Here is a 12,494-nt window from a genome sequence, read left to right on the forward strand (position 1 = left end):
ATGGACGACGGGTTTAATACAAAAACCACGAAAAAAATGTCCCAAGTCAACCTATTCGAAATTTAAATTGTAATGTCATCGCAGTATCGCGCTGTCAGTCGAACAAATGAAGACTAAAGCGGAGTTTGGCGCTCTGTATACGATTTTAGCGCCTTACAAGTGCGGACACTTTTTAGCGCGGACCCGACGTCCATATAATTGTAAGTCAATGCTCACAATACAATAATTATGGCGGTTTTTTTTATTATCAACTTTTTTATTGTTATTAAGAGTTTTGGGGGATTCGCTCTGGGCCTTTTGGAGGGAAAAGTGTCGTTTTTATTTTGACTTTCAATTATTTTGTGAAATCTAGTTTAAAGTGGAATAGGATAGTGCTAATTGTGCCTTAATCGAAGATTAAAACGCGAAATTATACGAATCTCGAACTAAAATACCCGTATCGGCCCGTTCTAAGGAATCCCGAGTCAATCCAAGCACGCCGCCTCAAATTGCCTATCCTCTTTGTGGTGGCCATATTTACAGAAATATAATTAAACGTTTATGTTTTCGGCTGAAGGACTTTGTTTCCATGGCCAGCAATAAATTAAAAAAAATAATTAAGAGTTTTGGCTTGGAATCGAGACCTTTGAGCCACGTCTTCGTTTAATTATCGAGATACTCAGTAATATTTTTGATAGTAGTTCTAAATACATTATGTTTTCAATTTCTCTTAAGTAACTTAGTTCACTTATTTGGGTTTTTTACATAGTCTTTCAAGCGGCGGGTGTAAATATTTATGTTTTCACTTTCACTTAAATCACATTATCTTCTATCACTTTGAACAAAAACTTAGAATTCGTAATTAGTGGCATTTTGCAGGATAAAGACTTTTGTAATTAGGTCCAAGATCAGGAATATAGTTCTAACTTTCTTCATCACTATTTCTTTCTTCGTTTTTTCTTCATAATATACTTAAAATAAAAATAATCTTTGTAAAAACTGTACTCGTAACTTTAGAACCTCCCATTTTTCCTTTATTATCAACATGGCCAGGTAGTTATTCTTCCAACTCAAGCTAAAATGCCCGGCCCGGGAATCGAAACTGGGACCTCTGCGTGGCAGTCCGGCATGGATGTAAATATATAATTATAAGTATTAAAGTAGTATGTGGCTGAATTGTAATTAAAGTTTTGTTGAGATAACATTTTAAGCGAATCCTTTAATTTTGTACTTAAGTAACCTCCTTGCTTGAACTTGAACCTGACCTATTGAAGGAAGTACGTCGTGTTACAAATAAAAGAAAAACTCGTTACCGACCATGGCTGTAATGGAAAGAAAAAAGGCCCGAGGGTTTTATTTGGGGCATTATAGTCAAGTTAACCACCATAATATTTACTAGCAAGTGTGATGAAAACTCATTTTTAATGTTTATTCTGTTTTCGTTCTTTTACATTGCAACGGTTTTAGTTATCAACAGTGAGTTTCGTTTGTTGCAGCTATGGCTAACGTTGGGCGCGTCTCTGGGCTTCCTGATCATTGGACTGGTGCGGGGTTTCTCCGCCTCTGCGCTGCCATCCATTGCGAAACTCGACCCGCATCTCATTGAGACTAGTGAACAGAAGTCATGGATTGGTAATTGACACAATGTTATAATAAAATAGTAGTAAATGAAAATGAAATATTTTACTACTTACTCAACTTTTATTGCACTGAATTTAAAAATATCTATAAATATTAGGCCTGTTTAAAGTCAGATAATACATCACTTTTAATATGCGTTCTATAAAAGCGGTTCAGTAATTTAATGTCAATAAACCCGTGGCCAACAGTGTTGCTAGTCATCATTGTCTAATGTAATAAAGTACCGAAACGGTCAGTACAGGTACTTGATAAAAAGAAATGCATACGGATGGTGCTTACATTATATCATTATGCTACAATAACATCCTACGACATTATATTTCAAAACTACGAGTTGTACTCATCATTACGCTCTATTATTTGGATAATATTAGGGGTTAAAGTATGAAATTGCCGTTTTATTGCAATAGGTTCTTTGAATTTTCATAGAATCTTCATGGTTTGAGGTTTTCGAATGAAACTTTTTTCAAATGGTTTCTGTGATTTTTTTTTAAATTTGAAATATTTGAATATCGACTTTCAATTGTTTTTGTTATTCAATTTAGACAAGAAAGATGGATACTGCGAAAATTCGAGTGATTTTTGAATACGAGTTCCGACGCGGAACTAACGCGGCAGAAACAGCCCGCAATCAATGCTGCGTTTGGAGAGGGGTCTACTAATGAACGCATGCGTGCGATTTTGGTTTAAACGCTTTCGTGATGGAAATTTCGACTTAAAGAACGAGCCACGAGGAAGACCGCCCACACAGGTGAATAACGATGAATTAAGAGAGATAGTGGAAGCCGATCCTAGTCAAACTACCCAGGAATTAGCGGCATGGTTTAACGTTACCTTACCCACAATATTGACTCACTTGCGTCAAATCAATAAAATAAAAAAATACGAAAAATGGGTGCCTCATGATTTGACTGATCTGCAGAAAGAAACGCGTGTTGAAACTTGTGTTGCCTTGTTGAACCGGTACAGAAATGAAGGAATATTGGATCGAATTGTAACATGTGATGAAAAGTGGATTCTTTATGATAACCGGAAAAGAAAAATGCAATGGCTGACCCCAGGTCAAATGCCACAACAGTGTCCTAAAGCAAAACTTACCAATAAAAAGGTAATGGTAACTGTTTGGTGGTCTCAGCATGGTGTTATTCACTATAGTTTTCTCCGATCTGGTCAAGCAATAACGGCAGATGTCTATTGTGCCGAACTCCGAACCATGTTGACAAAACTAGCAGTAAAACAGCCCGGACTCATGAATCGATCTTCACCATTATTGCTCCACGACAACGCGAGACCTCACACAGCACGAGAAACCATTTTGACCCTTCAGGAACTGCAGTTAGAAACCATTCGTCATCCTCCGTATTCACCAGACCTTGCTCCAACGGACTACCATTTTTTTCGTTATTTGGACAATTATCTACGTGACAAGAAGTTTTCTTCCCAGGAGGCAGTACAAAATGTTTTCACACAGTTTGTGAAGTCTAGATCGTCGGAGTTCTATCGCAAAGGCATTAATAACCTTCCCATTAGATGGCAGCAATGTATAGATAACAATGGCAACTATTTTGATTAAATAAATTTGTTAAAAATTTAAAAAATAAACAATTTAGATTTTCAGTACAAATCGGCAATTTCATACTTTAACCCCTATTATTATTCCTAAGTTTATTTTTTATTTTTAAGATACATTGCTATTATACAGTATAACATTAAGGAAAAATGTTAACACACCTAATGCAATGATGTTGCCTACCTATAGGTAGATTACCATACATGGTATCTACCATATATGGTAGATTCTCTTGACCGTCTTTGGCCACTTCAATTCCTCTGTTTTCCTTATGTAATAAGAGTGAAAAAATCATTGAGCAATGCCGCGCTGACGCGAACTGCACAACGTGTTTTTCACTCTTATTGCACGGACATAAATACTTAGTTTTGTCACCGGCTCAGGCCAATGTCGCATTAATAAGTGTGTTAGCTCTATTAATTAATTAACCAAAATAAAAACTCAGGTGCCATCCCGCCGCTAGGAGCTTTCATGGGTAGTATGATATCGGGCCCATTAATGCAGAAGGCAGGCCGAAGGCGCACGCTGATGCTAACGGCGCCGTTGTGGGCAGCCGCTTGGTTGATCCTCGGTTTTGCCAAGATATTCCCAGTCGTGCTTCTTGGCCGTATCATGTCGGGGCTCTGCGTTGGGTTCATTCTGGCTCCTGTACAAGTCTATGTAAGTATTTGTATAAAAATTTATTTGTTTATGGTAAGGGCGCTAGTGAAATTACAGGCACATGAGACTTGTCAACTTATGTCCCTCAGATTTTTGCAATTTAAAGCTCTGAGAGCACTGCAACTGCTATGGACAGGCGTGTATTAGGCCCACGACAAGCTCTTCCCGTCACTTGATATTATAAAAAAAATCTACACAATAAATGAAGAAAACAAACCACTCAGACGTACGAGTATATGTGTATAAGCGTGGATTACGTACATAGGTACGCATACATGGATTCCTTTAGACAAAGTCGGTATTATTTATATTCATAGCTTTCATGAATGTTTTTATACATTCTGCTACAAACCGAAGGAACAGCAGGTGTACACAATTTGAAGCACCTAGCGCGAAACAAAAAATTATTACTTATATTTTTATGATTACTTTTAAAAGCCGCGGTACGTGGTTCGGCCTACCGGCTTTCAAGCAGAGGCCGTGGGTTCGAACCTGGGCTCGCACCTCTGAGTTTCTCGGAACTTATGTGTGTTTAATTTGAAATGTACTAAGGGCTTCGATGAAGGAAAACATCAACATCAACAAGCACGTCGAAGAAGGTTCACAATACTCGGAAAACGTGTTAAGTCTCCAACCCGCATTGAGTCAACGCAGTGGACTATGGCCTAAACCCTCGCCTGAGAGGAGACTCGTGCCAAGCAGTGGGACGCATAAATGGGTTGGTGATGATGATGATGCTGATGTACTGTAATATGTTTCATAAGCTTTATTTAAACGTTTCTAGGTATCAGTGAAGACAGATCACTGTTCTTGCTCATGTAACAATCGCTTCCTCATTGGCTTATAAACCACTTATTGTATGGATCTAAAGTGATAAGTTGAACGTAAATAAGTACCACATGTCCTATGCTGCGATGAGCACAGTGCACTATATGTGTTCATGTTCTATTTTGGTAATAATTCGTTACTTGTTAATAAATATCGTATTGTAAAAATGGTTCGTTTACGATACAGTATTCCGTAAAGACGTCTCCTTGATTTATAACTTATTTATCGAGTTCTTAGGTTTTCGTTTATGTTACACATAGAAAATGACACTATTTTTCCGGCTTTAAATCGCGTATATTTGTTTTATCAAACAAACCGACGTTTAGGGCCCTTTACAGGTTACATGGTCACGGTTGACTGAGGTGGTACAGTTTTTAACCAGTTATGTCTAATATTAATGCAAACTACCCTATTTTTTCACTATAGTTACAATAGTTATTAATTAAACACCTTATTTTCAATTTTACAAAGAAAACATTCCAATTTACGCTACATTAAGTTTTGCAAATTATTTTATTGAATGAATTTTTATTAAGTTCAATTTATTATTAATTAATGATAGAAATTAGAATAAACTGAAACATATTAATTAGTACTGCAGTCTTGTGTCTGTTTGGGATTTTTCATCAGAGGAAATACTGGATCCCAAACTGGTGGTACGAAGAAACCATCTTCCCTGTTGAAATTACGATGTTTTTTGATTTCAATGGCCTCTCGCAGCATCCTGGTTAGATAACGAACTGCTTTTGCAAGGACCTGAGGCTTGTCAAACTTCATTGAATGTGTAGGTTTATCCATGACATGCTATATGTTCTTTGACGCGGGTACAAATACTGCGCTTCGTTTGTCCAATATAAGAGAGACCGCACTCACAGTCAAGCTTGTAAACTCCTGCATCTTGTAAGGGGATGTTTCATTTCACGGGTCTCAGGAACAGGGAAATCTTCGTCAGGGGCTTGAAATAGGTCTTGATAGATGCACGCCTGAGGACTCTTCCGATCTTGTCTGTAATACCTCTCACGTAAGGCCCCGTGTGAAACCACCAACAGTCGAGCGAAGACCTGGCTCCCAATATCCCACGTTCCCCTATAGTTAGCCTAAGTTCACAGTAAATTTATTTGTTTTCCGGAACCTTTATTATTTCCCTCTAAATATATGATGTAATTAACATCAGTAGACAGTTTGTTATTTTTCAAATTTTTAAAGCTCTATGCCATCAGCCAACCATGATGCTGTTCACAAGCAATGAATTTCAGGACTGTGTAAATAGCATAGCATTCTGTTGAGAATATACTAAATTGTTATGCGATACTTATACTACTGTTGTCACGATACATTTGTTGTAAGAACAGGAGGCGTAAATCTATTTAAAAAAGACAATTAGACATAATATTAGTACAAGGTCAAGAGTACGTCAAGCTTGACACTTAATATTTAAGTCCAACTCTTTGAAGAAAAGAATTTTCTTATAAAATTTTGTATTTTTTTTACCAAACCCGAAAACGTAACATTTTGTACAGTAATAATTTACGCAGTCGCTAGCAATACACGGTACATATTGTAACTTAATTGTTTAGGCAGTGAAATCCTTGTTGATATTCAATGTCTGTAGTTTATGATTTGCCGTCAGACACTGTTGTGAAACAAAAACTTTATACAATAGGTTGTTAAGAATTTTACTAACTTGGATAACAAAAATCCATGGGAGTGAGCTGTTCAGCTTTTTTGGGTTGTTTCTACTTATAGTTTTAAATAGTAAAAACGAACAAAACATTTATTCGAAAAAATAACCTCTTGAATGGTTCACGTCAAATCATTTATTTGCTATGTACAATGCAAATAAAAATATAATAATAAAAACAGTAGTACAATTTACAAGTTACTTATATAACGTAATTCTTATTTTAAATCTAAGTTACAATATTTCATTTATTAAATTACGATATAAATTATGTTTTATTCATCCAGCGCATTACCAAAGAATCTATTAATTGACTAAAATAACCTATTTATAAAATACTCTTTCACCTTTCTGTCAAATGTTCAAAAAAATCACTACATAGTTTTAGAGTGGTTACACACGCGCGATTTTAAGCATCGATGCAAACGCGCGACTGCATCGATGCAATCGCTGCTTGTAAATCATAAGTGTAGCGATGCAATCGCGCATTTGTATTGATGCAGTCGCGCGTTTGCATCGCTGCTTGCGTGTGTGTGTAAAGATAGACGATTAGCTACTGCATCGTGTTTGCATCGCTGCTGAAAACGCCGTGTGTAACCGCTTTTAGATCCTTGCTTAAATTATTGAACATTTTGATTACAACGTTGTTGATATTGAACTTCTATACATATTTGAAACTACACCGTTCGTAAGGACTCACTCTAATTCATTTCTACATGTCGTACAGGCACGCCCCATTCTGATCAACTGGAAATTTGATCATGCAAAACTGTTCCGCTTCAAAGAGCGTATTTGTAATGGCTTGAAAGATCTACAATAAAGTTCCGAGTGAATATAGGAATTGCAATAATTGCGTAGAATTGAAAAAATCATCATTTAATTGCCCTGATAATGTGACATTCTACAATATTGAGGATTTATTACAAATTTTACATTTTACTTGATTTTTAAACTTGCAAAATTTTGTAACATTTGTTTTTTTTTATTTGATTGATGGATTGCAGGAGTATAGTGCACAAATCTATATCTAAATGTACATAAAAATTGTAAAAATATTAGTAATTCCAATTACATTTCAGTAACGCATTTATAACATGTGTATCACAAAGTAATAAAAGAAATGATGTAAACCTACTATTTAATACACATGTGCGGCTAGTTAGTCACTAAGTCATTGTAAATCGGTATATATAATTTAGAAATAAAGTTTTTAGTATTTGCCATAGTTATACTAGTATAACATAATAATATAGTATAAATATATATAATATGGACTAATAACTCTATGAGAAACTACTATAGTTGTTCATAATTATGATAGTTGCTAGTAAGGACTATATGCCGTTATCCTTTACCTTATTTATAACCAATTTATTTAATAATTTAATGTACAGGATACACACAATTCGCTTCAATTCAGTAGGTTTTCTAGTAGAGGCAATCCTCTAAGCAACGTGTAACTTTTTAATAAACGGAAGTCGTTGTTTTTGCTATGGCCACAGCCTTTCAAAACGTATAAACCATGTTCCATTGTAATTCTAAAGATCAAACACTTAGGAAAAATTCCTTGAATCTGGCTGGATTCAAGCCAGCATCTTCCAGCAAACCGTGCCAGACGCTATATCAACTAAGCCACGGATCGAACCAGCGGACCTTACGAATTTTTGTATTTGCTTGTTGCAGATCTTTGTTTTTTTTTGGTATTTAACGACTTTGCCGTAGCGCCATCTATAACAATTTCGTGTCTAGCACGGTTTGCTAGAAGATGCTGGTTGGAATCTAGCCGGATTGAAGGATTTTTTCTAACTGTTCGATTGTTGTATTAATAAATTATAAGAAACTAGTGGTAGAAACTAATATCACAAAAAATAATTAAATATCATGGTGGCGAAGTATCCTAACATTCAATAAATCTAATTACATGTTCCATTGTCTGAGAAAGTCGGTATGAAGTTGGACTCTTTTGGTAGAAAAACATGAGTTTTTGAGGCTCTGTAATTTTGAAACTATAATATAATTCAACGGGAAGCTATGAACGGACAAAAGACCTTAGATATTTGTTTCTAGATCGGGTCTCAGTAGACATACATTAATGTCATTGCGTTAAAGTAGTTGAGTTAAAATAGATCAAACTTCCGTCTGGAGCGCGTTTGCAGGATAATCCTCATAAAAAACTCGGAATGCCAATGCAGACAAGGTAATTTAGATCCCATTGATGGCAAAGGCCGCACGCGACCACACAATCTAAGAAAGGTCAACTGATAATACGTTATTATACCATAACGATTTGCAAATTGTTAAACGGAGGGAAAATGTACCAATATAAAAATGTCATTGGTGGTATTTATTCATAGCAGATTGCGTATGTTAATTATTGCGAAGCACTTCCAAGTTTTTCACACAAATACTGTATACCAATGACTTATTTTTATTGCTAAAGAGCATTGCATTTATTTTTTGCATTGCATTGTAATTATGAGCTTTCTAATTTCACGTTACCGCGAAACTTAAGAATTTACAGTGGAACTGCAGTGGTGAATTTCTTCCTGAGAATAACATAAGGTTCGACTTGATGTGTTAAGTATAATTCCAATCGCAGAGAACCAGAAAATTGTTAAATTAATTAGATATTAGGTTAATTGTTAAAATAATTATTAATTAGAAATTATAACTTCACTCTATTATAAATATTATAATAGAGTGAAGTTAGATATAAGGTTATGTAGCTGTGATAAGAATGTTAAATAGGTAAATTGTGATAAAATATGTTATAGTTAATTTGGTATGATGTATGTATGATACTAAATCAAGGAGGTGTGTTGAACATATGATAAGTATCTAGAAATAAAAAAAGGTAAACTATTTTGTCCTTGGTACGCCTCTATGTTGGTATCTGTGGTTGGATCTACTACTGGTTTTTGTTTTATAATTAAACGCCTCCAAAAAAGGAGGAGGTTCTCACTTCGACTGTATTTTTTTGTATGTACTTATGTAACGCGATTACTGCGTCATTTGTGAACCGATTTTGATGATTCTTTTTTGTTGGAAAGAGGGTACCTTAGTATTGGTCCCATTTAATTTTTTTAAATATATTTGTGACTGCAAATTAATTATTTCCAACATAGGCACAGGCACACACCACTATGGTTGTATTGTCCGCAAATAGAACTCTATGCACCCTGATATAAAATGTGGTAGAGCATTAATGAACGCTAGGAAAAGCGTGTTACGTAAGGCTGATCCTTGAGGGATACTAAAGGTGACATTACCCTTCTAGCGTTTTACCGTTTGTACTGGCCTCAACCGTTTGTTTTCTGTTGTTAAAATTAAAATACTACCTACATAACATTTCTACAATTATGTTGAAAATTATCCTCACATTTATTTCCATGATAATTAGAGATTTACTGCCTTCCTGAAATTCAATTCACACCCATGTTGAAATTGCAGGTTAGTGAATGCTGCGACCCAGAGATCCGCGGCCGCTTGGGTTCCCTTCCTACGCTAGCTATGTCGTTGGGCATCGTACTCTCCTACGTCGCAGGCAATTGGCTGATGTGGCGATATCTCGCTTTCTTCTCTGCTATTTTCTGCGGTAACTATATTGATTTAAACTGGTTCTGTTAAAGAACCAAACGAATATTAATTTATATAAACTTCAGTATATGTGTACATTCTCAAAAAAGCATATGTTATATTGCTTTTTAAATAATATTATATAATTAATGCCATTCAACCTTAGTGTATAGTGCTGTAAAAACTCGAGTCCAAGAGTCTACATTGATTTAGTCGACTCAATTTTGCACGATTCGGTGGCCTAATACTCTCACGAGTCCGAGTCGTGACGAGCGCGAGTCATCGGAGCACGAAATCGAGACTAAAAAGAACTCGAGTCGTAACCTAACCTAACCTAACCTTTTCTTTCGTGGGGAAATTCTCCCAGGAAACCTCTCCGCCGCGGGGCTTTTGAGAGGTTATGTCGGACTTGTACCGTCTAAAACCCAACGGTGGCCTTCTCGGGTAGGTACTATAGTGGGAGGGATCCGGGATCGACTTTGCGCACCGGACCCCCCCAGCACCTAGGAGGACTTACTTCCTCCCTTTCCCCTCCTCACGACGCAGCGGGCCACACCGTCCCGTCGTCCTCCTCGCGGCTGCCAAACGTACTGGCGAACGTCGCCCCCGCTCCGATCACTCCCAACGTTCACGATCACGTTCGGCGACCTCCGGCTGGAGCATCATCGCTTCACAGAAAGAGGCCAATGCTTCATGTGACTCTTGACCCGCCAGCATAGCCCAGGTGGGGCACTCCTCCAGCGTGTGCTGGGCGGATCCGTGTCCGGTGAGTACTCGAGTTTGAACAAAAACTCGACTCGAAGCGACTTCTACACTACAAAGCCTCGAGTACGACAAGCAGGGTTCAATTTTACTGAACAACTACTGTTGCCCACGAATTAAATAAAAAACAAAAGCCCAATATGGTGATTTATAAAAGAAAGAAGATATTAAGTAGGGGAGAGCGGGGCTGAACGTTCCGATTTTCAAATAAGTTGAAGTTTTGTACTGAAAATGAAGAATTGGATTTTGAACATGTGGAAATATTGAACAAATGTTTATCGGTTTTTGTAATATAATATTAGTCACTTCTACTGCAAATTTTTGACAATTTTCTTTTAGTTGTTCTGCCTTTGAGGCAAATTGTTCCGCCTAAATTATGACAGGATAACAAGGATTTTCTTAAATAAAACCACCTTTTTTATAATTGTATGTGTAAACAACTATATTCTTATTCATCAGTAATATTATTCAAAGCTCGTTTCTATAATCTTGTCTAAATATTTGACATGAGTCCGTTTGTAGTTTCGCATCCTTAAAACAAAGAAAAATGGTCATGAGAATTTTAAGTATGATTGCAGGTCAATTGGGGAAGTTGTTCCTAGGAACAACCAGCCCCTCGAGGGAGAACTTGTAGCCCCAAATTACGTTTTTATACGAAGACTGACATACCGGCAAAGTGATAGAATCAATGAAAAAAAAAATACTCAAACAATAAGATTCTTTACTAATGTCACTACAATTTAGAAAAGTTACGAATGAATCGGCCCATAATAAACAAAGACAGACCAAAAAATTTAAACAAGAAAAAATGTTCCGTGATGTTTTGACAGCTCCACGCACATAGCCACACTTCCGTCGTCGCCGGAGTAACTGAAATGGCTGCCGGCAATGCGTATCACCTGACGCTTTAAAGACGTGCTGTGAGAACAACTTACCCCGGGCCCAGCCCCGGTCTCCCCTTCTTAATTATACTACAGTTTAACACACCACACCACAACACCGCACATTAGCTCATTAGCATACCTACTTATAATAAAAATTTGGATTCAAAGAGTGGTTTAAGCTATAGGTACAAGATTTTAAGACCTAATTATATAATGATTGCATACAATACTTATAATTTCTGCGAGTAAATTAAAATAATGAAGTACAACCAATATTTAAAAGTCTATGGAAATCCAGTTGTAACGTGCTCTTTTTTATTTTGTGTAATATTGGTCTGTAACCACTTTTCTAATTATGAAGTCCTGGTACTTTTTTTAAACTTCTTTACAAACCCGTGCACAGTAGTGACATACAATTTATCTGTAATACATAGAACAAATATATACATAAAAATCTCGCCGTAATACGTTCATAAATAGCACGTTTCATTCATCATTATGGTCAAACGACAGTATCAGACACTAAAATTTGATAAAATACTTTGACTGTTGGGTTCTGTATCCATTCATTTTTATATTAAAGAAACAAATAATTCCCATAAAACAAATTCTTGAATTGGTTATTCTTGAACTGACTTCGGTGAACAAAGCTACATTAACGTTATCCATCAATCGTAAAATAAATATCTTGTGGGTAGAAATAAAATCACGCCATACGGCTCATGACTCGCGACTCCCGAGGCTATAAGGCGCCAGTCGTTTTAGTCCTACAAGTTTTTAAGCTTCATAAGGTTAAAAGGCTTCGACTCCATAAGGTTAAAAGGCTTCGACTCGAATTAGTTTTCAGTTTTAGTCTTATGACTCAAGACTTGAGGTTAAAAGACTAGACTAGTCGTGAGGCGTTCAAAATTAG

At 36.4% G+C, this 12,494-nt stretch overlaps 1 protein-coding gene across 2 annotated transcripts in view; it reads left to right on the plus strand.

The window, feature by feature from the left end:
- Positions 1-12,494, plus strand: part of LOC113227030 (facilitated trehalose transporter Tret1-like) — a 29,780-nt gene that overhangs the window by 11,870 nt on the left and 5,416 nt on the right. For both annotated transcript variants that reach the window (XM_026459891.1, XM_026459892.1), the window contains exons 2-4: positions 1,476-1,611; positions 3,636-3,850; positions 9,810-9,954. In XM_026459891.1, coding sequence (XP_026315676.1) covers positions 1,476-1,611; positions 3,636-3,850; positions 9,810-9,954 — 496 coding nt within the window. The remainder of the gene's footprint in view (positions 1-1,475; positions 1,612-3,635; positions 3,851-9,809; positions 9,955-12,494) is intronic.

This window comes from Hyposmocoma kahamanoa, unplaced genomic scaffold (genome assembly GCF_003589595.1).
Source record: "Hyposmocoma kahamanoa isolate Upper Pololo Valley unplaced genomic scaffold, ASM358959v1 202, whole genome shotgun sequence".
NCBI lineage: Eukaryota > Metazoa > Arthropoda > Insecta > Lepidoptera > Cosmopterigidae > Hyposmocoma > Hyposmocoma kahamanoa.